Source organism: Sciurus carolinensis, chromosome 11, assembly GCF_902686445.1.
Source record: "Sciurus carolinensis chromosome 11, mSciCar1.2, whole genome shotgun sequence".
Classification (NCBI taxonomy): Eukaryota; Metazoa; Chordata; class Mammalia; order Rodentia; family Sciuridae; genus Sciurus; species Sciurus carolinensis.
Window position 1 is genome coordinate 46502354 of NC_062223.1, and position 25792 is coordinate 46528145.

General features: G+C 33.9%; 1 protein-coding gene across 2 annotated transcripts in view; it reads left to right on the forward strand.

The window, feature by feature from the left end:
* The window catches only part of Dcdc1 (doublecortin domain containing 1), a 494469-nt gene that overhangs the window by 273701 nt on the left and 194976 nt on the right, over positions 1-25792 (forward strand). Inside the window, exons 10-15 of one of the 2 annotated variants that reach the window (XM_047516704.1) lie at positions 702-803; positions 3855-4057; positions 7038-7163; positions 9728-9833; positions 17517-17651; positions 20344-20462. In XM_047516704.1, coding sequence (XP_047372660.1) covers positions 702-803; positions 3855-4057; positions 7038-7163; positions 9728-9833; positions 17517-17651; positions 20344-20462 — 791 coding nt within the window. The remainder of the gene's footprint in view (positions 1-701; positions 804-3854; positions 4058-7037; positions 7164-9727; positions 9834-17516; positions 17652-20343; positions 20463-25792) is intronic. The other variant, XM_047516706.1, reaches the window with a different exon arrangement.

A 25792-nucleotide genomic window follows, 5' to 3' on the forward strand; every position in this document is an offset into this window, starting at 1 on the left:
CAGAGGGGTAGTGTTCACTCTAGTGGAGCTGTCCTGTCGGGACTGGTTTATTCGGATCCTTTTGACCAGAACATTTGCTGGTAATTTTTTTCCCCCAGCGAGTGTTGCATAATGCAATGTTATGAATTTTATCTCTGTTCTCAACAACTTGTTGGATATATGCACTTAAAATGAATGACTTTCATCTTACTGTTATGCAATAAATCTGTCAAGTTAAATTTTAGTAAGCCAAAAGATGAGCTGAACACTGATCTATTTTAAATATAAATCAAACATTCCTCATGTAATTTGTGGTCTTATGTTTTTCAAGAAGAATGAAATGAGCTAGTTAATTGGTTGCAAGCTGACCTTTCGTTGATGCTTGCTCCATTTAGGCATCTTTTGTAACCAGTGATTCTTCTTCCAATGTCCAAGTTTTCTTCTATTTTAAGATTGTAAGGAATGTGAATCAGATTAGACACTGAAACCAAAGGGAGAAGCAGGGTCCTTTCTTTACACTATTCTTTTGATTATTATTGATTTCCATTGCCAATTATGCACTTGCACATGTTCATATGATTGGTTCTTGCTTTGCGCATCTCCCACCAACTTTCAGTTGACATAGTTCTGTGCAAAGACTACCTGCATTTATGTATGTACATATGAATACATGTATCTGTGTGCATGTTTTATGTTTATTTTTCAATGTGTTTATTTTTCAGGTGTTCGAAAATGGTAAAAACACTGGAGGAACCTCTGTTTATGTCAGTAAAAAAGATTTAGGCTCCAATAGCCCAACTCAGACTGGCAGTATGATGGAAAGAGTGAGTTTATTATTTATTAATGGCTCTGTTTCCAAGTTACTTACAATTAATTTAGACAATTACGTCTTAAAGTTGGGTACAAAAGATCAATCATTTGCCACTGTATGAGATGAGTTTCAGTAGAATATTAAATCCTGGACCCTTACCTAAACACCATCTTAACCTTCATCATGTTTATATTTGAAAAATCTGTGCACAGCAGGCCATGGATTTGAAACACCAGGATTACTCTGTTTTTACATTTTAACAAGAAAGGTATGATATTGAGTGGAAAGTATGCTCTGGGTCTAGGGTATTTCTAAGCCCTAAACCCTGAGTGACTAACACACAACCTTGGTCTTCTATGCTCATTGTGAGCAAGTCCAGCTGGATTATCTTAGGCACTTTTACCTTTGCTTATTTTCCAGACAATTGGGATGTTTCTCAGGCAGAACCAACATATTCAGGGTCATTATTTGGGGTCTTTGTCTTGCATAAAAGGACATGGAACACCCTGTTGTTTACAAATTGGGGTTATGCGCCCGAGTGCACACCAGTGTTTTGGGCTGTGTTGCCTTGCCTTTGTTCAGAAACTTGCTCCTTTCTCCCCCTTTCAGGGCAGCACCCCCAGACTTACCTCGCCCTGGTTGTATCCATTACCTGTCCTTTATAACCAATCACAAAAGTTGCATATGAATTGGGAGTCTGTCATTGGATCATTAGCTAGACCCAGAAGAAATGGGGAAATGCAACCTTGATTGATTAGAGAAAGATCTGGAGCCTTGATGTTCCTTTTTACCAGCACATCCCTGAGTATGCAAATCAACATGATAAAAAAGCCTTCCTAGAATTTTTCACCTGAATCCCCTTCTTTTCACATTAGAATATTTTACTTTTTGGTTCACGCTAAAATTGAAAAGGGTATTTTATCTTAGAAGGAAGATTTATTCTATAGAAATTTCTTGTATTGCCCTATAGCACATTGAGAATATTCTTTGCTTGTATATGCAAGTGAATCTGGGGGGAAAACTTTAATTAGGGACATTATAAAGCTCTTTGTTAGAGAGCCCTCGTGACACCCAAGCATGACTGTTCCCTTGTGTGGACACTCATCTCAATCACTAGCCTAAGATGTTTCACACTCTTCTCAGATCCCTGAACAAATTCTTATCCTATAAAGGCCTGGTGATGATAGCTTTAAGGATAAATGGGTGAAGATTATCACAATTTTTGGTTTCCACAGCCCAGCCCTAACCAATGATCTATAGATGAAAGGCACCGAGGCTCTTACCTCCTGTAGGCTGTCGAATGCTCATCTTTGAACACCTAAAGTGCAGTCTGTCACCAAGTTGAGAAAATAGAGATTGCAATGCAACTCCTGTGAAAGTGAATTTGGTTAAGTGGTCAGGTGATCATATCCCATGTCTACCATATACCCCTGTCCTTTGTGCTCAGCTTTCTTTGCTAGATCAGGTGTTAAATCTTTTGTTATCTTCCCCCTTTGCAAAAAGGTGATGCCCAAGAAGCGAAATCCCTGTGATTTAAAGAATGGTCAACATTACATGTTTTCTGAAATAATAGCAAAGCAACAAAACTAAGCTCAAGGGTTGAGACCACACAGAAATAAATGTAGGGCTTTGGAAATACAATCTATAGATTTCAAAACACATTTGTGTTTCCAGAGACAAAAACAAAACAATGCAAGTTTTTATGAGTACTTTTGCATCATCATTTTTAATGAAAGAATTTGTCTTTGCTGGATGAGAAATATTAATTTTAAAGAAATGGAAAAAATGTGTCTTGATTTTCAGCCTTTCTGATCTTGAGATTAAAAAAACCAGTCAGTATAGAGCTGGTAGAAACATTGAAGTTGGAGATACTATTATTTATCTTGAGGACAAAACCTAATTCTTAGGTATTCTATAGCTATATTTGATAAATTATTTTAATAAGTCAAGGGTTTATAGCAAATTAGTGAGACACCTGAGTTGCACAGGAGGACTGCAACTTGCCCTTCTTTTCCTCCGAGCCTCAGCATTTAGCACTTTTTTAAAAAAATACACTTCAATGGAAATTAATAGAAGGAATTATTTTTTTTTTTTTTAAAAAGGACTCTAAACCACAGTTAGACAAGCAAAAACCACAACTATATCCATATCCCTGCAGGGATTAGAGAGTAACAAGAAATTGAGAGACACAAGAACTGACAAGGAAGAGAAGAAAAGGAAGCCTGTGACAGAAGGCTGGGGGGAGAACAGAGTGATGGATAGTGTGGGGTGCAGAGCAGAAAGAGCAGAGGCCGGAACACTGAAACAAAGGTGACGGATGAAAATGAAAAGATGTCTTTTAAAATGCCATATGCAGCACAGTTCAGTTAGGTTTATTTTAGATTTGAAATGTGCCTTCAATTAGAAATATCTTGATAATTTAGAGTCTCTAAATGTAAGATAGAAGCAAACACTGGTGAGGCTATGATTTCAAATATTAAATGACAGCATTTCATACTTCACACTTCAATGATACCTTATTCACAACTTGAAAACATCCATTATTGAAGATGCTCACAAGCTTTTGCAGGACTTGCAATTAAAATGCTTCCAGAGAGAGTTCTAAGTGAACCAACTTAGACTGAAAGTCATATTTATTTTTGCAACCCTGTAAGTGGTGACTTTTTCTACTATTAGTTACCTGAGGTTAGTTGGGGACAGGGAGATTGCCTATTGTAAAACTTGACCCTGGTCTTTGAAGGCCCCCAACAAAATGCATAGCTCAGACAAGAAAAGCATCACCCTTATCAAAGAGGACCGTTGCCGTGTGTAGAAGCTAAATGCTCTTTCTGCGAAACTGTCACATCTGCTTTCAGTCCCTGTGCCAAAGGGTCAGAGCTCAATCACAAGCCTGTGGCACCCCCTGCTGGTTAAAAGCCCATGCTCATTTTGTTACTTTACACTGAGCTAAACATTGCCGTCATTTCACACTTCTTTTAACATTCTATATGCATTTAATTATCATTTGTTTGGACTTCATTTGTTACAGAGTGGAGACAGTTTATTACAGATGTTCACATTTTAGGTTATGTCTTCTTCATCCCCCTTACCCACCCTCCACCAGTTACTTCTCAAGATTCATCAGAGGCTTCAAGGTTCTTCCATCAGCCCACCAGGCCTCAATTTTTCTTCAGCCCGGCTATATGATGAGCATGGTCAAGAAATTAAGAATCCACTTTTGCTGAAGAATGAGCAAAAAATCTGGGTCTCTTATGGTAAAGCATTCAGGTAGGAATGAGGTGTTTATTCTGTCTGTCCTCAGTCTTTCCAGGGGTGAGCTAATTTAAAAGAAGACTCAAGAAGCCAACTGGCACCTTTTATAAAATTTAAAAGAAAATTTGAATTCCAATAAAATTTCAGGGGCATTTTTGTGAGACAGCATTGTTTCTGGAATATGACCTCTTTTCCTCTCTCTCCCTCTCTCTCTCTCTTTCTCTCTCTCTCTTTCTGACTTTCTGTCTTAATGCCTTGTCATAGTTCTTGAAGTCTGCCTGTCAGCACAGCAAGAGGGATTTGTTCATGTCTGAGTAGTCACCTTAATGATAGCAGATGGAAACGCCACGGGGGGCCCAAGCCCATCACACTGTCATTGTCGCACACTGCCCTGACCTGCTTCCACTCCTCTATTTTTTTGTCCCTTTTTAAAGGAGAAATGGATGGTAATTGAAAAGGATCTTAAGCAAGATTTATGAAGCTGTAGACAACATGATTCCCCACTATCTCTCTATGTTTTCACAAATAAAGTCTTAACCTTTTAAGCACCAATGACAGGACAGCTAAAGATAAATTGGTAAAGCTTGTAAGCCCTATCCTATCAAAGTTATATTTCTCAAAGGCGCCTTACATTATCCCACAATAATTACTGGTTATTGCTGAGCATTGTGTAAATTTTTCTAGATTGGTAAATTCCTGCATAAAATTATCTGTTTCCAAAGAAAACGATTGCAGTATACAGGCTCCGATGAGCTGAGCTGTTGTGTTGAGTATCTTGGAAATTTATGCATATTTTGACAGGACACATCCAGATGAACTCTGAAACTGCTTGTCAGGAAACTTAAACACACTTTTCTACCTATTTTTAATTTTCTGAGCTCATTATTTAGCTGTAGAACAGAAAAGGTAATATAATTTTGCCTATGTGGTATAATTGATCATATGTTAATTATATAAAGAAAATCAGAGACAGGCTTAAATCTTATCAGAATAAGGACTGATTGGATTTGCTATATATTCAAATAGTTGAAATTTCAAATATTGAAACAAAAATCTATTCAGTAATCTTTGACAGTATTAGAATAGGTTGGAAGAATAAGTTGTGGTATCATGTTAACAAAATTTTATTCCATCTGTCCTAGAAGAATAGAATCGAAATACTTAATGTTTTCTTACACTGCACAATTTATAGATTAGAAATATCAATAAAGAATGTTAATTTTTTTCTCATGAGCAAATTTTAAAATATAATGAAATTTTGAAAAGAATTGTTTTTTATAATGATGAAAAGTAATGAATTTCAAAGTGGCAAGAATTCTTGAATAATTTAGTAAGCCTTTCCAATTACAAGGAAAGATTTTAATAAAATGTGTCATTATTATTTCTTCTTAATATCATTGTCAAAGAGGATGATTTTGATGTTATTAATGATGTTTGCTATAGTATTTTTCAAATATCAAATACGCTTCTTTACAGATTGGATCATATTTGTGGAATGACTAGTAAAATGTCAATAATCTGAAATATCCTAAAATTAAGTGAGGAGAAGTGTAGCTCCAGAAATTTATAAGTGCATATATTTATTTGTATTTATTGGTATTTTAATAGGATAATGCATTTTTTTCTAGTTTGGAAAATAAAACACTAGTCTGCTAGAAAATACCAGGCAACCTTAGTATTTTGCCACCCTTGGTAATTTAAAAATTTGTATGTCTAAAAAGTTATTGCCATTTAGTTTAAAATATATGGAGAAAAGTGCAATATGTACTGAATAAATAGTATTTATTTATATTTATAAATAATTCTAATGTGTCTAATTTATGTTGATAATCAGGGTGTTAAACTACTCACTTGAAGAAGATGATTTTGTCCAATATTTGAGTCTTTTAATTATTTTACCCCCAATTTTTATTTTGAAAAATTTGAAATCTACAATGAAGTTGAAAACAATGAATATATATTCTTCACATAAATTCACCAATTGAAAGAATACTCCACATTTGTTTTGCCTTTCTTATATCTCCCTTCTCTCTCTCTGGACTAGTTTGAAAGTAATTCCAGACAATCATGAGAATTTCACTCCTAAGTTCTTCAGTTTCTGAAGCATTTAGGAATGAAATTTCCACATTATAATATTTAACACAGTCAATAATACTATGTTATCTTCTGTTGTGAGATCTAATTTGAGCCAAAATGTGCTTTAGAGATTTTTGTAATCTTGTATCCAAGTAGGCTTCCTGTCTTACATTTAGTTGTTCTCTGTAGTTCTTTGTAATCTAAAAATATTCTTCACCTTTGTTTTGCTTTCCATAATTTTTTTCAAGAATCCAGGCACTTTTCTAGTAAACTGTTCACAACCTGTATTTGTCTGTCTTTTCATAATTATATTCAGTTTCAATATTTTTGGCAACAAGACTGCACAGGTGATGTGCTTGAGTCCTTTCATTCTAGAATTAAATAGTAAATATTTGTTACCAGTTTAGAGAAAAATGGCTCAGTTGACATAGTGAACATTCTTTTTTTTTTGTAAGATGTTTTCACTTTGATTTTAATCCCCAAATTCACTTGAAATAGCATGTCTAAAACTGCATAATATGAAAATCAAATCAGTAAAATAACAGTAAGCTTGCAAAACGTAGTTGATTGTGGTCAGATATTAAGGATTCATTCAATATTAGTTGCAGAGATCACTATGGATGCATTGCATTGTAGTTATACATGAAAAGGAACATCATATACATAATTGCTTTCTCAGTTAAAGGCTTTTATTTGTGATTATTTTTAAAATTACATATGTTATAACTATTCTTGGCACATTATAAATTAGCTAAATAAACTAAAAGTACATATCAGATGTGGAATAGAACACCAACAATAATGCTGTATAATGGGCAATTTGCTTATTTCTAGATTTTCTTAGATACTGATATTGTATACTTTTGTTTTTTTGTGCTCAAATTTCACTGTATGTTTAATTAGATTTTCCATTTTTCAGATCTCCACAAAACCCTGTTTTGGGTTTGACCTTTGACCGAGTGACGGCATTTGCCAGAGGTGGCATCACAGTTGCCTTCAAGACCTTTTTGGATCCTAATGCTGTTCTGCTACCTGGATGTGATAAGTAAATTAACATATATTTGATTAAAGTAATCTATCACCTAATTCAAGATTTCCCAGAGTAAGAAATCTGAAACACTAGAAAATGTTTTTGAATTATCTTAGCAATTATTTATTGTATTGAGTTACTCCATGGCATAATGAGATTGTGCCAAAAGACTTATTATTAACTTTCCTTAGTTTTAAAAAGTCATACAGGGCAATGAGCAGAGTATAGTTTCTGTTTTGCAGAAGTAACAATTTTGTTTGAACTGTAAAATCTATTTTTAGTGCTTATTTCTAAATTAATTTTACATGGGATCATTAAAATTAAAAAAATTATAAGTTCTCCATATGAGTGTTCATATTTAAGTATGTCATTTGATGATAAATTTAAAACAAAAGTAACATGCTGGAGGCTTGGTGAGAAAGTGAAGAGTACAGAAGAATTTTGAGGATTTGGGAGTCTAGTTTCATCTCTGTTTATGATTGTCCATGAGCACATGATTGTCAGTTTCTTTCCTATAAATAATAAAAGCTGGTAGTTACTGAGTGTTGACTATAGGCCAGGCATAGTTATAAATGAATTGGGTAAGAATGTATTTAATCTCCAAAACAACAATTTAAATCCCATGATTCCTTATGACTCTACTATTACTCCATTATTCAGAGACAGAAACCAAGGCAAAAAGAAGTAATTTGCCAAAAGTCACACAGCTAGTATGTGGTAGTGCCAGGATTCTGTCAGTTAGGACCTGAGTGTCTAACTACTACACAGCACTGTCCAGTAGAATTTTCTATGGTGATGGAAGCACACTTTATGACAGTTGAGCACTTAAAATGTTACTTGTGATTAAGGAACTGAATTTTAAATTTTATTTAAATTAAGTTTAATACGAAAACATAACTAGTGACTAGCATATTGGATATTGTGACCTGATACGATACTAGGTTAGATTAGGTGATTTATCTAGAAGGCCCCCACCAAGCTTTAACATTGCCTAATTTAAAAAATTTACACTTCTCCTTAATATATGCTTGAAAAGGCTAAAGTAGAGTGTATATCCAGAGAATCAAAGCACTGATGAGGTTCACTCAGTTTAGCTAGTGACAACCTATTGCCAAATCCATCTTGAAGGATGTATTCACTGTTCTTTCTTGTACTTGTTTGAACAAAGCTCCATCACCCAATGACTCCTTGTACTTTCCAGGCAAGAATGAATCTGTTTCTTTTGGTTCTTTTTGTTTATAGATAGAAAATAATTCATTGGCAATCGATAGGCATTTTTCATTGATAAGAAAATATATTTTGCATGCAATAATCTTTACCCAAGTTGTTAAGTCTGTCTAGATCCTTTCTCTTAAAGTTTTAGCTAGGAGTTTATATTTTTATTTTATGTAGTCCTTTTAAAAATTTTACTTCTCCAGATAATATGAATATTGCTTTGCCGAATTAATTCAAATTAGAACTAGGTCCCTAAATATAATGTAAAGTTGCCTTTATGGAATCCAAGCTAATTTGTTAGAAAATATAATTTTTACATTCCATTTGAATTTTCTTTCTATATTGTATAGTGGAGCACTTGAAATTTGAAATCCTTGTTTTTTTTTTTTTTTTTTTTTTTTTTTGACATCCGGGATTGAACCCAGGGCAATTAACCACTGAACCACATCTCCAGCCCCATTTTTATATTTTATTTAGATACAAGGTCTCACTGAGTTGCTTAGGGCCTCTATAAATTGCTGAGGCTGGAACTCATGATCCTCCTGCTTCAGCCTCCCAAGCCGCTGGTATTACAGGGATCACTTGAAATCTTAATAACCAAGTTCTTTTCATATTTCTCAGAGAATTGATAAAAATTGCTATTACCAGTAGCAGCTTTGGTTTCTGTCAAATAATATGCTCTATGTTATACTGTAACACATCAATGTTGAACCAGTGATTTTTTTGTTGATGTAAGAATAAGAATTGGGGACTTTTAAGATAAGTGATTTGGCTCAGCTAAGAATGATATCCAACCTCTCTAGTTTGTGGGTTTTCCATATACCCACTAGATTGTGATGTCTCCTGAGGCTCTCTTGAAAATTCTAAACTAGTATGTTTAGAACAACGATTTTTTTTTTTTTTTTTTTTTTGTGGTACTGGGGATCGAACTCAGGGCCCTGAGCTTGCCAGGCAAGCACTCTACCAGCCGAGCTATCTCCCCAGCCCTAGAACAACGATTATAAGTATAAAAATATCCTTTATTATTCATAGTCTAGTATATTTGGAATACAAATGTAACAATGAAGATGGTCTTCACATGTGATTCTGTAAGATTAAAAATCCTCTTTTTTTCTATTAATAATTAATTAGTCAATATCATAAACATTTGCAGACTAAAATTTTAAGGCCTCTCTTTTCCCAATTATAAATACCAAGGCACTTTACAAATTTCTGTTTAAAAAGATTATGAACTATACATTGCTGTTCTCTCTCTTACTAGTAGAGAGTAAGATGTATAAATTATTATACTAGAAAAGAATAATACCGTTTAATTTAGTGTTTTTTATTCTAACAAAAATAATTAAATATTTTACTTTTGTTAGTTGGGACATTTGTGAGGGATTTCCAATTAATTTCAACTGTACCAGTGAACAGATACCTGATCAATTTGAAAAGATGGACTTGGAGAACCATTTCCTACAGAACAAGGTCAGATTTTATTTGTTATACTTAAGAAGATAAATTCTATGGAGAGAGTACTCAGTTAATATACTATGGTCACTGAGTGAATACTTGTGAACTTTTTTTAATATAAATTACTTTTTTAAATGTTGGGACAAGTTTTGTTTTTCTTTTTTTCTTTTTTATTTTTACAGACTGCGTTTTGATTCACTGTACACAAATAGGATATAGCTTTTCATTTTTCTGGTTGTGCACTCACCATTCATGTAATCATACATGTACATACATGTAATGATGTCTGTCTCATTCCACCATCTTTCATACCTCTGCACCCTATTCCCTCTCATTTCCCTCTACTTAATCTAAAGTTCCTCCATTCTTCTTCTTAATTAAGTACTTCAAAACTGAAACATTATAGCATTCCTACTTGGAAAAAATTCTACTAGAATTTTGTCACTTAAGTTCTATTGTTTGGCATATTTTCTTTGTAGAAGCTGTATTAATAAGTTGAAGTTGTTGAAGAAAGTCTTTAAGATGGCTGTAATCTCTTTGTACTTTAGGATCTGATCTACTTGCTGTATAGGTCAGTGAAATCTAAGGAATATGAATTCTTTAGAAAACTCAGTTCATGGCAATCCAACCCAGAATGTCTACTTATAAATTTGGAAATTTATCCTTCAGCAAAGTTAATTTTTCAAAAGAAACTATAAAAGGCTTTTTAAATATGTCTCCAAAGAAGGAATGAATAATTGTTTTGTTTTTCTTAGCTGAAAAACTCTGTGTGAGATTGTTGTTCACTTTAGCTTACATAAGCTTAGGTTTTAAACACATGAAATCAAAGCAAAGGGCACCCACAGACATAGAGATGCCTAGAGATAGGGGGACTTCCTGTCAACCAGTCTGGTTCCTTTATTTTAAAAACACAATGTGAGATGCATTACCTCCATTTGCTCTTTTAAAATTTCTCCATGCTACCCATCATATCTCTGTATTATGTCAAGATTTATTCTGAAAATATTGGTTGTTTCAAGAAGAATATGTATCTAAATGGTATATTTGTAAAAACAGAATAAAATCACTTTTTCTAATCATGTCTGGTTTTGAGCAAATTTAGTCAATAAAAGTAAGTAGAATGATGTAATGCCCTTGTATTTTATATTTATTTGACATTAAGATTTATTTACCACAGGTCTAATCCTCTTGGTGTTCCTTGTTAGGTTTTTGCTGTAGTGTTATTTTTCTGCTCAAAAAACTTAATTTGACTGACTGTTGCCTGATGATGTTCCAAATTCTCATCTGACCTTCATTTATCACCATGATTCTCCATTCTACCTACCTCACTCAACTTACCTTTCCAATCTCATCTTTTTTTTTTTTTTTTTTTTTTTTTTTTTTTTTTTTTTTTGTGGTGGTGGGGATTGAACCCAAGGACTTATGCTTACAAGGTAAGCACTCTACCAACTGAGCTATCTCCCCAGCCCTTCCTCATCTTTTTGATTCAGCCTGTGCTGTATGTTATAGTCTGAACTAATTAATTGTATACCATAATTGCTGCTGCTGCTGCTTCTATGTCTTTTGTGTGTGTGTGTGTGTGTGTGTGTGTGTGTGTGTGTGTGTGGGTGGTACTAGGGACTGAACTCCGGGCCTCACACATGCTAGCCAAGCACTCTTTCACTGAACGATTTCCCTACCAGACCTTTGAATTTTATTTGGAGATAGGGTCTCTCTAAGTCCAGGTTAACCTCCCACTTGCAATCCTCCTGCCTCAGCCTCCGGAGTACCTGGAATTCCAGGTGTGTATCATCTTGCCTAACTCCATAACATGCTTTTATGGATATAGTGGTGCCATCACTTGTGTTGTGCCATGCCTGGGATATATACCCAACCATATATTTCTTGCCTCTTATGGCTTTTCTCAAGTTCTCCTTCCATGCAGCCTTCTCTTGCCTACCAGAGAGAATGAATCTCTATTTTGTGTTCTCAGAACTCCTTTCCATCCTTCGAAGACTGTTTTTAGAGTTTGTGTTTATGTATAGTTATTTGTTTTTGTGTCTTTGTTCACTGCTAAATTGAGAACTCTTTGGACACAGACATTATGACTTACTCATTTTTGTATTCCTAAGTGCCAGCACAGAATCTTGAATGTAGGGCAAGTGCATAATACATTTTTGATGAATGGATTTTTTTGTTGTTGTTTAGCCATACCTATCTTTCAAGGCTGACTATCCTCTAATATGTTCTTTGTGAGTTAGCCAAGCCAAATTGTTCATTTGTTGTTTTCTGAAAGCACTCCATGATTTCTGTTATTATGCTCATGTGGATCCCTCTGCCTGGTATTCAGCCTCCTTTTCTTTCTTTGTCACCACTCCCTGGCCTTCTCTGTCACCCTTGTGCCATATGATAGCATGGAGTCTGGCATGTAGTTGGCATTCAATAAATGCTATTGAACTTCTGCCCATCATTCTAGCTCTACCTAGAATGCTTCATGAAATATTTCTTTACCCCCATCCTCATCCCCAAACCAGATATAATATTTCTGGTCTTGATACTCCCATTGCATTCCTTCTGTGCCCTTTACAATGGCATTGAACTAGATGTTACTCTTACCACATTTTTTTGCATGAACCAAAGTTAACCAGACTCCAAGTTTAGGCACATTTCAGATTACTTTGGGCTGAGTGGTGTAGAGGTAGATTGGGGATCAATGGTGAAAATGTTGGGATCAGATCATAATCCAGATCTTAACTGAGTATTAGGGATACTGATTCTTGTTCTGTAAAAATCAAAGAACCATCGAATATATTTGAGCAGAGGTGAGATCTGATCTGAGCCTGTATTAGGAAGATAACGCAGGAGTTCCTTGTTTTCCCTGCTAGATTGAAAATTCCTCAATGCCAAAGAATACCCTAATCATACTTGCCTCTGCTGCAGTATCTTCATGCTCGGAGTTTGCTAAACTGAATTGAATTGATGAATTAATTAACTTATTCACTCAGTCAACAGAAATCAGCTCCAACCTGAAAATATTAGATATCAAAAAAGCTCTCAGGGCAAAAGGAGAATTTTGTTTTTTTGTTTGTTTTGTCAAAGTAGAACTTCATAAGATCACTTAAATTTTCCAGTTTTGAAAAATGAGAGTATAACAGTCTGCAGGTATTTTTATAATTAATTGGTTCTAATGATTTAGTGGAAATGAGAAAACATTTCATCTTAAATAATTTTGCACTTTTGTATTTTGGCAGAAAAGAATTGATTTGGAATAAAATTTAAGTCCAACCAAAGTAGTAGTGTAAGAAAGCAAAAACTTGATAAATTGGCCAGTAAAGAGAAGCTTTCAGGAGAAAAAAAAATGGCTCTCCCTTAGCTAGGAAACCTTTAAAATCCTTTCAGAAAAATGTCTCCAATTATTTACTGAGAGGTGATCAGTGAATTGGGAATAGTAATTTAATAACCTGAAAAAGAGCACTTTTAAAGATGGAATTCAGGTAGAGGTGACAGATATCTATAGGGCATTTTATTGTAGAATCTTGCTGCTCATTGAGGTAAGAAGACACTAAGAGGATTACAACAGGGGCTGAGGGAAGGAAGGCAAAAGCCGATATTCTTGATGCATAGGTTTTAAAATTGGCTGGAGATAGAGATATCAGTGCCCAACCCCTGACTGTTCTTTTAAATCTCTTATTGACAAGTAAAACCTTTCCTACAGAGAAAAATTTGGAACATATAATCCCCATTTGTAATGTTGGAGACAGATATAACCCTGACAATTACAACCTGTTGCTCTTTTATCCATTTCACAAACAGATTTGGAAACTACCACAAATTGATGATTTGGCACATACATCTTTCAACAGCTCTCTATTGTTACTTAAATGGACAACATTTTTAGATTGACTCAGTTTAAGGGCAGCAAAATTATATGTTTTCACAAAATGGATGAGATTTAAACTTCATAATAGTTAATATAAAAGAAAAAAAAACACATTTCATGAGAAGAATACCTGAAGGAATGCCTGGTTATGGGAAAATATGGCAGACAAGATAGACTCAAGTGTTTGGCAGGTCTTCTATTTTGCCAAAATGAAAAGAAACTTACTTTGATCATATCCTGTCAGTACATTACTTAACAGACATCAGAGGGAAATTAGTGACATCTTTCTGTACAGAAACAGCAAGAAAATCACCAAGTCATGACTTTAAAGTTATGGTATACTTGATACAAGTTAACTTATAAATTCAGAATTTATGGATACTAGTGGAATTCATTTATAACTGCCAAATTCCTGTACAAATCTGGAATTAGTCTTTTATCAAAAAGGAGACTGAGAAAAGGCAAATGATTCTATGCTTTCCAATCTCTTTGGAGAGTATGTATATCCTTTAAAAGTAATATTTTCATTAAGTTGTTTATACACTGGAGCAAATATAATATTTTAGTTTAAAATTTTGATTGCCATTAGCATCGGACACAGGACTTTAAATAAATTTCCAAGTCCCTTCCTTACTTTTATATCAATAATTGGAAACTATTTGAGGACCTTAAGCAGTTTTTATTTTTCCCTTGTTTGGTTATATAAGTAAGTCTTTGATGATATTTTTTGCTTTTAAACTTTTCAATTTTTTGGCTTTAGAGGGAAGGGTAGACTGATTAACCATAGAGTTAGAGAATGGAAACAATTTTGAGGAAATAGCAAAGACATGAGGAAAGAGATTTTAGTAACTCTTGTTATAGTTGTGTGTAATATTATTTAACTTGGCCCTAAATACATTATCAAAAGTAAAAATTTTATAAACTTTCTGTGCAATAAAGTAAGAAATATATTCAGAGTGAAGGTTATGATCTGTAAACTTAACCTTTCAAAAAGATTTTCATTATCTTGTAGTCTGTTCCTTAGTAGATCTGCAAGAGGAGACAGTAAGTGTGCCTTTGATTATTTTGAATTTGCAGGCTACCCCACCATCATTTCAGAAAAAAAGTTAAAGAAGAAGTTCTAACGTGTGGGATGTATATGCATCATTGTTGTTATTGACTGCTTCTACATCAAAATTTAGTTAGATAAGTGAAGTTATAATGGTTGTTTAAAAAGAGCTATATAGGTATCCAAAAGACTATGCAAGAATTTATTTTTTGATTCACAACAGAACTTTTGAAAGTTTTTCCCAGTTGCAGATTTGATCATATACACTTAGGTCAGACTCAACATAAATGCTTTCACATGCATGTGCACATACATGAATGCTTTAATATGCTTGCACATATGCACACATACATACACATGTTATGTTGCAAATTATCAGAACACTTTTTTCCTTGAATTCTGATTTTCACAGTTTTTATCTCTTGTCCCTTATAAATATTTGGCCTACAGCTAAGTTATCAGATTAAATTAAAAAGAAAGTGAAGTCTTTGCCAAAACCAAGATTTGGAAGGAAATGTCCATACTCAGTGCCAGTGCCCAGGATGTGGGGGTTGCCTTTTTCTACCTTGGTGTGGTTCAGAGAATTTTGCAGCATCCCAGTCTTGGGATGGTTTCTATTTCCTTCTCTGTAACCAAATTTTGAAAAATTATTTTCACTGTGCTCAGTTCCACAATGGTCTTTTGCTATGTGCCTCCTGAGAAATTTGTCTTTTTTGTATAAATAACAAAGCACTGAAAATGAATTTCTTGAAATGAATGTTTCAAATGCAAAAGGAGAAGAAAATACAATCACAGAAAAACAATTTAATGACCATCATCAGTTTTCAATGTGCCACAACCCCAGAAGTAGCAATCTTTTTCTTCTTCTTTTCTTTTTTTAATAATGCAACATGAAGCTGCATTAGTGGGCCTGGCTGTGTCTGCCCTATGTAGAATCACTTGGGAACTGTCCAGCAAAATATCTCTTGAAGAACAGCATGGTGTTAATACTGGGTGCCAGCCCAAGGCAGAGACAAAGGACCCCTTCGCTCTTCCCCAATAAGCCAACTGTTAAAAGATTAAACCATGTTGTGGAGATAACAAGAATTTAGGCGCTGGCAGCAGGTGCTGTACAAAGAAGCAGTTGGCAGTACGGTTCTTCTGTCTGACTAATTCCAGTCAAAACAATCTTCTGCCCAGTTGCAGAGGGGAGTTGTGAGTGCGATGGAAACTTGGAGTTAGGAGGTTGAGTAAGAGTGCTACTTTAAATGCTGAGTCCTGTGGCGGATGGATTAGTAGAAGATAGTTTGTCATTGTTCAGAAACTGTGGGGGATTCCCCTCCAGAATCCAGCCACTACTGGCTGACAGGGGAATATATAATGGAAGAGCTGTGAGTCAAATCTGCTTATGTGGTGGGGTTGCTGTATTTTTGAAGTTTTTATTTTCACATCTAGGAGATATTTGGTATTTTTTCTCTCTTGAGTAATGTCCATCTTCCATCATAGAACAATTACCAAATATATTAATTGTACCCTTATATTATTGCTTCATCACATCTGTAAAATATTATCTGTTGAATTTTTTTCTTTAAATTTCTGTATTTTTAAAGCAATTTGATACTTAACAGATATCTAGTGTTATCACAAATCTAGAAAGGACTTTTAGTATTAGAATGTAATTTTAACTGTAATTGAAGCAATGTCATTTATTGGGTTTAAGGCATAAATTGGTATAGTCCTATAACCTATACAAAGAAATATTGGTGCTTAAAAAGTCAGAGTGATTACTCAGAATAAGTAGTCATATAATTTAGGATATAAAATTCATTAAGCATGAAGTAGTAGAATTCCTACAGGTGACATGAGTGACTGATATTTTGACAATTAAGTCTAAGTTAGAAACACTAGAAAGGGCACAATACATTTGACATTTGTAATATGATAAACAATGAACATAAGTGATGTGGATGTGATATCTCCCCCACTAGTCCCCTCCTGTTCATTCCCACTACTATCTGAAGATTCAGCTTATATTGCTTTATTCTTAGAAAATTGTATGAACTCCCAATTGTTTCCCCTGCCTTAGATGTCTCTCTTCTTCTACCCTTGTCAAATCAGCCTTACCTAAATCTGTTGTAATCTAGTCCCCGTGTTCCCTACTGTCCACCTGACTCCATATCCTTACACTTGGCACTTTCTACAGTTCAGTCAAATTTACCTTTTGAGCCTGCCCAAAATTTTCTAAGACACATTGATTAAACTTCATTGGCCTTACTTATAATACATTGTTATGTATTATATGTATACATATACAATTATACATTGTTATGCATTATTCCTTTCAGTTTCTCTCCATTCTTCAAGGCTTTTTCCCATCTTACCTCTTTCAAGATGCTCCACTTTTTGGTTGTTCCAGAAGAAATGAGACTACTATTTTTAACAGGCTATAAAAACACTATTTAATTTTTTGTATGGAGTTAAACATGAACTTGTATGTGTATGTGAGAAAGAGAAAGTACAGAGAGGGAGAGAGAAGGAAGGAGTTTGTCTATGTTATATTGTAAATTTCCTTAGGGCAAGAAAAATTCTTTATAATATCCCATGCCATATAGTTCAGTGTCTTGCATGTCAAAACCGGTGCTCAACAAATATTGATTGACTTGAATTAAAGAAGACTGCACTACTTTTTTGAAAAAAGGCCCTCTCGATCAGCATACATATTGTTCTAGAATAACTTATTTTGGATAAATGTGTTGAGGAGGGGTGACTTTTAGACTGTGGGTTTAAATGCATACTTGTTCTCATGATGCAGGTGGATCCCAATATTGTCCTTCATGCCTCTGTTTCCGTTGGAAAGCGAAGTTCCTCAAGTAGTGAAGTGAGCAGCAGGAGTCAGATAGCTCCGTCAACCCTGTGGCCTGCAGCCAGTGTGTGGCTGATCACCAAGGTGACTAAGAATGTCTGCTCTTGCTGTGACTTTCCCTTGTTTGCTGACTCACTGTGCTGCTCCAGTGCCCAGTGCCCTCTTGCACATAAATGTGCAAATGAAAACATAGTAAATTGTTGACTGTTAAGATTGCTTTCTCTGCTCTTGGTTTTGTCTAGCCCAAAGGACTTGGGTGAATCCCCAAGAGAGCATTCAATTCACTTCTAGATATGCTGAGTAATTCAGACCTCAAAACATACTTAACACAAGCATAGAGCTTATTTGTAGTTCACAGACTTGCCCTTTTCATGAAGTTTGTCTGCAAGTCATTTGCTTCTACTCCTTAGTCTTGACAAGCTTTACCTTCTCAGTGTCATTGGATCTGCTGGATTAGCACCACTTTGCATTTAGTCTTAGCAAGGACAAAGTTTAAAAAAACCTGAGTATAAAATGCGAACAGTATCTATCGTACTTTAATCTGTATATTGAAAATGCTTATTTTTTTTTTTTTACTTTATTATCGTACAACTGAATCTGACTTACATAATAACATATAATTGCCCTCACCTACTCTCTTACTATTGATGTGTGTTTTGGAATGTGTTTTGTAAATATGCATTTCTGTTTGGTTTATACCTGTTCTTCTCCTACTAACTTTGCCACCTCCAGATAGACTGTTTTGCTGCTTCTTAAGCACTTCTGTGAATGCAAAATCACCCAGTCAAGTTTGCTGCTACTTAGTTTTTGGGGAGGAAAGGTTGAAATTATTTTCTCAAATGAAATCTTAGATTAACCTTACTTTTTGTTCTTTAATTCCCTGAGAGTTAAAAATGAACATACAGAATAATTAAGCTACCAATGTACTACAAGATATTATTTATTTCATATACCAAAGGAAGACCAAGGTTAGATGAGGTATTCTAACATCTGCTTCAGAATCGGAGACTCTCTTTATTTTTTGTCCTTTTTACACTTTATTTTGTTTCTTATTTAATAATAAGGTCTACCATTATGTTGAATATTTCCCATATGTCAGGCATTATGTTAGGCACTTTATATACATTTATCATATAATCTTTCAGGAACTATGCAGATTTTCATTATACAGCTGAAGAAGCTAAAGTTAGTAAGTAGAGAAGAAAGAATTTCTGGGTCAGTCTGATTTCAGATTTTAGACCTTTTCACTATAATACACTATAATACAAGACACTGCTGTATACTCCATCAATCTATGGATGTCATGGAAGTGTCTTAGCCTTAGCACTGTCACTGAGTAGCTGTATAACAGCAGGCAAATCACACACAGTATCAGGGCCTTAGCCAGATCACCAGAAAAGAGTTGGACCAGAGGACATAGAAGGTCCTTTCCTACTTCTCATATTCTGTAATTTCATGGTATCACTTTCTAGAATTTTATGATATAATACATCTGTGCTACCTAAAATTTCCACAAAAATAACTAAAACATCTACCTAAGAGTATGGTTTTGGAGTAAGCAAAGTTGGTATTGGAATCCCTGTGCGGCCTTGGAAAAGTTACTTAGCTGCACTGAACCATCATTTCTTTATCTATAAAATGGAGTTAGTTGTAACTGCCTTGCACAGTTGCTGTGAAGTTGAAATTTTAAAGCAGGTGTGAAGTTCAAGTATAATGTCTAGTACATAGGAAGTGTTTAATAAATAGTACTCTCTTTCCTCAGCCAGTTTTTTTTTTCTATTTAGATAAATACATCCATAGAAGGAGTCTAGATGCTTACTAGAACCAAATTTTTTTTTCTTTTCTTGTTTTTTTTTAATTTATTTTTATTGTAAACAAATGGGATACATCTTGTTTCTCTGTACACGAAGTAGAGGCATACCATTTGTGTAATTATACATTTACATAGGGTAATGCTGTTTGATTCATTCTGTTATTTTTTTTTAGAATTATTTCCTTAGTTATCAAGTGTTTCTTTTTATATACAGCTAAAACATGAGAAATAGAAGTTTCATGTTTAAAAGAGAATGTTTATTAAATCTTTTTAGTCAGAACTCCCTCTTCCTCTTTCAAAAATAAATCCTTTCACCTGGCTGGATAGATAATTTCATATACCAGATATCCCTAATAGTTGGAGATACATTTTTCAGTGGTTGTTTTTTACTTAAAATGTGCTGATTCACTAAGTAGGAAAATGATTAAATGACCATTTAAACAGTGCTCCCAATTAATTTCCTTGGCAGAGGATCCTAACATTTAAAACAAAAGAAGTTCATAAACCACCTTAAAACGTTTAACCCATGGTATTTAAACCCAGAGTAAAACTTTAAATTGATATGAAGGTTAAGGATTTGTTCAATCTTTTCAGTTCACTGCTTTTTTTTCCGTGCATACATATTTCAAGTAAGCTCTGTAGTTATAACTCCAGCAAGTGACACGTGATGGACCCCAAATCGCTGCACTGTGAAATATGCACAGAAAAAAAGGACAAATGAAGATATCAAGGTCTGTTTTATTTTGCGCTGAACTGTAAAATGCCACCCTTGTTGGACAGAAGATCACTGGTTCTGAGCAAGGCTCACTGACTGCTAAGTTGTGGGTAGTGTTTCACTTTCAGCAACTGTTAATATCCGGAGCTATCCAGGCATAATGACCTCACTATTTGTGACACATTGTTGAATTTTCTGGTTCTTTTAACTTATTTAGACCTTTCTCCCCCCTCTCTATTCATTGGAAGACTGGAATGATCCTGAGCCGAGCGATAACTCAGGGCTGCCTAGCTATTGGTCATCCAATCAGAGTCAAGGCTGCGACGGGAACATCACTAGAAGGATATAAATTAATCCTACAGAAAAGGTAATACTTATGAGCTATTTAGTTCAAGATAATAAATGCTAATTTCAAGAATTCTGAGCAGGCAAATTGTTATGATCCCTTGCTTAGAATATTCATTAGGTTCCAATTTGTGCTCATAGTATCAATGTTAGTTTTTTTTTTTTTTTTTTTAATCTAAAATTAGCTTGAAAATGTATGCTACTTAGTTTGGTGGTAGTGTTTGAAAAAGTGAAATATTGACCTTTAACATGGATCTGCTGTTGACAAGCTACTGCTTTACTCTATAATTATCAGAACTCATTTCTTGAGATCTATTTTGATTGCTAATTTAAAAACTTAAATTTATGTGTGTGTTCTTAACCTTTTCTCCACCTTCTGAATATGGAATACTGAACTGTAAAAGTAAAACCATATAGACAAAACAGTTGCTGGCTTGTGATAAACCACCAGTGTCCTTCACTTATTTTTTCTGTCTTGGGAAGATACAATTAAAACATTTAAAAATTGATTTAAAAATTAACAATGAAGAATTAAATTGATTTATCTGTAACAGCCTGGAAATATTGCTTCCAGAAGCTTTCTTTTTTCATGTTCATTTATTTTTTTATTTCATCTGATATTGTAAAAACTAAGTCCTGTAGTACTCCTTTGGATTTAAAAGACTGTTATTCAAATGCTTCTGGCTAAATAGGCAGTTAGGATGTTACCACTTAAGATGAAACCAGAACTAGGTTACTTGGGCATCAGAGAAGCTGACCCAGCCATAAATACAGAAGGAGATTTTTCTGTAACATAAAAAGCAGACTGTCCATCAGGTTTAAAAATATCATACAGTGACTATGACTGACAAAAGCAGATTCCCAGGTATAAATCTTGGTTGTGTCTCTTACTCTACCAACAACAGCAACAAAATTCTGAGCCAGGCATTATTCTAATTTTCTTATATTATATTGTCACATTTAATCATCACAATTACCTGGTAAGGGAGGTGTTATTATCATTACAGATGAGGTAATTGAAGTTCAGAGAAGTTAATCCCTTGCTCAAGATCATGCCTACCAGGTAGTTGGGCAGGAATGCAGACCCAAACAGTTAGATTCTACACTCTATGCAAGTAGACTCAGCAACAAAACCACATTGCCTGTAAGTTAAAGTTCAATCAAACACTGATGTGTGCCAAGTGCGGTAGCAGGTTCCTCAGTGGATGAGTACAGTATATCAATTGAGAAACCCAAGCAGAAGGGAAAGGCCTCATATGAACTGTCCAGGGCTAACAGGACCCTAGTCATGTAGTTCCTGAGGAGTGACAGACAAATCCAAAGCAAGAATCAATTTGATGTGGGGCTGTATATTTGAGAAGCTAAAGGAAAGACTGAAGAAGTTAAATAAAGGTAGGGAAGACTCAAAGCAAATTTCTAGAGAGGAAAACTATGGTGAATGAGATGAAAAAATATACTGAATATGACTAATGGCAGATTAGACAATTGGAAAGAAAATATTAGTGAAGTTGGAAAGATGAAAACTATTCATGGTAAAATCCAGAGAGAAAAAGTATTTAAAAAAAGAACAGCATATCAGTGAGATATCCAGAAAAATATATATCCTAATTTCTGAGTATTTAGAGTCTTTGAAGGAGTGATGCAAGGAAAAGAAAAATATTTGAAGAACTACTATCTGAAAATTTTTCAAATTCTTTGAGAACTATAAACCACATAGTCAAGAAGCACAACAAATTCCAAGCACAAAAAACATGAAGAATTGAGACCAAGGCAAATCACAATAGAATCAATTAAAATTGGTGATAAAGAGAAAATCACAAAGGTAGATAGAATGAAATGACATTATATTCAAGAGGAGTAAAGATAAAGGTGATAGCAGATTATTGCTGGCAACAATGCAAGTGAGAGGACAGTGGAAGAAATAGGGGAAAACCTGTTATTAGACACCTCTTCTAGTGAAAATAACTTTAAAAAACTAAGGCAAAAAAAATCCCTCAGATACTCACAAACTGAAAGAATTCATCACCTGTAGATCTTTACTACAAGCAATGTAAAAGGAATCCCTTCAAGCAGAAGAAAAATGATACTAGATAGAAATAAAGAACACTAGAAAGAGTAACTACATGGGCAACATAGCAATGTTATTATTATTTAAGCCTCTTTAAAACGTAATTGATTGTTTAAAGCAAATATTAATAATGATATATTGTGGAAATAAAAAATATGTGTAAAATGTGAAATGTGTAATGGAAATAGCACAAATACCAATAGGAAAGAAATGGAAGAAGATTCTTATATCATTTGTCAACTGTAAGTCAACTTACATTTGAAGATGTATAACCACTGAAGCAATCACTAACATAGCATAATAAAGTGTTTGGCTAAGAGGCCAAAAAAGTAGATAAAATGAAATAATTAAAAATGATCTAGATGAGAAAGGGAACAAAACTAGAAAGAAATTAAATGAAGACAGTAGATTCAAATCACCTATATTAATAATCATATTAAAAATATATCATCTAACCATCCCATTTGCATTGGCATTGTAAATAAAGGATTAAATTAGATGAAAAAACAAGACCCATTTTGTTTGTACTTATGAGAATCCCTCTTTAAATATAAAGATAAAATTGGTTAAAAGTAAATGCATAGAATGATCTATACAATGGTGAAATTTACCCAAAGAAAGTTAGAATAGCTATCTTAATATTAGACAAAGTAAACTTAAATAAAGTGAATATTATTAGTGATAGAAGTTCACTTCATAATGACTAAGGTTCTAATTCATGAAGAGACCATAACAATTTAAGTATTTGCTCCCCTAATCATGCATCTTCAAAATACATGAAGTGAAAGCTGATAGAACTGCAAGGAAAAGAAGAAAAACCTTGAGGTTGTGAGAAATAACAGTATCTCATTTAAATAATTAATAGAACAAGTAGAAACAAATCAGTAAGGATCTAGAAGACTGGCACAATGTCAATCAACTTGACTTAATTGTTATTTATGAAATTACAAAACAATAGCAGAAAACATTCAAGTGGACAGCATATGAACCCAAAGTAAGCCATATTCTGACTCTGAAATAAGTCTCAATAAAGTTAACAGAACTCAAGTACTACAAAGTATGTTCTTTGTCTATAATGAATAAATTTAAAAATTTTAAGTTAAAAATCAATAGCAGAATCTTTCTGGAAAACCCCCAAATATTTGATCATTAAGTAACACATTTCTAAATAAAACATGAATCAAAGAAGATGTCAAAGTATTTTGAACTAAATGAAAATGAAAACATAGCATATTAAAATTTGTAAGATGCTACTGAAGAAGTTTTCAGAGGAAAGTTTATATGAATGCACACATAAGAAGAAAAATGGGAGGTGTAACTTAGTAGGTGGATGCGTTCTTAGTGTACTCAGAGCCCTGGTTCTATCCTCAGCACCAAAGGAGGGGTAGTCAGAAGGCCTAATCATATCCAGAATGAAAAAAAAGAGAGAATAATAAAAGTCAGAGTCGAAATACAAACAGTAAAACAGAAAAATCAATGAAATTAAGATAAAAGAAATTAACTTCTTGCTAGACTGTTGAGGAAGCAAAGAGGATACAAATTAACATTTTCAGGAATGAGAGAGATGATTTCACAGTTATTAAAGGGATAACAAAGGAATATTTTGAACAACTATATGCCAATTCATTTCTCAACTTACATGATAAAGATCAATTTATTTAAAGGGCACAAAATACCAGTGCCTTCTCAAGAAGAAATAGGATTGTGGAACCAACCTATATGTCCTTCAATTGATGAATGGATAAAGAAACTGTGGCATATATACATAATGGAATATTACTCAGCTATAAAGAATAATAAAATTATGGCATTTGTAGGCAAGTGGATGAAATTGGAGAATATCTTGCTAAGTGAGATTAGCCAATCTCAAAAAACCAAAGGACGAATGATCTCGCTGATAAGCGGATGATGACACATAATGGGGGGTAGGAGGGGGGCGAGAATGGAGGAAGGAGGGACTGTATAGAGGGAAAAGAGGGGTGGGAGGGGTGGGGGGAAAGGAAAAAAATAACAGAATGAATCAAACACCTTTACCCTATGTAAATGTATGATTACACAAATGGTATGCTGTTACTCCATGTACAAACAGAAACAACGTGTATCCCATTTGTTTACAATCAAAATAAATTAAAAAAAAGAAGAATAGGTAACCTGATTAGTCCTATCTCTTAAAGAAAATGAATTTTTAGTAAAAACTTTTTCACAAAGAAAACTTCAGGCCCAACTGGCTTCACTAGCTTCATTCTGAAATTCTCCAGATTTTAGGACAAATGATACTAATTCTACACAACCTTATCCAGAAAACAGAAGAAGAAATACTTCCCAACTGATTCTAGGAGTCCAGCATTACTCAGATAACAAAAACTATACAAGATATTATAGTAAAAGAAAAGAACAGTTCGTGAATATAAATGCCAAAAAAAAATTCACAAAATTTTGGAAAATTAAATTCAATAATATATAAAAAGATATACAGGGTGGAATTTATCCCAGGAATGCAAGATTGGTTTACTAATAATTAACTCAAAACATTAAACTCTAAGTTATTTTAGATGACAATGTAGGAAATGATACTATGGCTTTGCATTAGGCAAAACTCACTTTGATAAAACAGAAGCAAGATCCACAAAATATGGATTGGTAAGTTGGACTTTGTCAAAAGTAGAATTTCTGTTCTTTAAAAGACAGTGTTAAAAGAATGAAAAGAAGTCACAGACAAATTAAAGATACTTGTAAAGCACTCAAAAACCTCATGGTTATATGGGCAGACAAATGATTTCAACAAGTACTTCTTTTAGTTTTTTTTTTTTAAATTGGTACATATTAAATAAGCAGTATATTAATAAGGCCACTATACAGTTGGCACATGAAAAGATGATCATCATCATTAATATTTAGGGGGATGCAAAAATAAACCTACAGTGAAGTATCATTACTATCTATTAGAATGTCTAATGTTTAAAAGACTGTCCATACCAAGTACTGGTGAGAATGTGGAACAAGTGGAGCTCTCATCGTGTGTAGTTGGCAAAAATATAAAAGGTTTAGTCACTTTGGAAAACAGTTTTCATTTTCCTAAAATATTAAACATTTATCTACCTTATGACCCAACCATTCTAATCCTAGAAATTTACCCAATGAAAATGAAAATATATATTCATTCAAAGGCGAATATATGAATGTTCATAGAAACTTTATTTCCAAAAACTGAAGGAACTAGAAATAACCTAAATGTCCATCCATAGGTGAATAACTAAGCAAATTGTGGTATATGTATACACTAA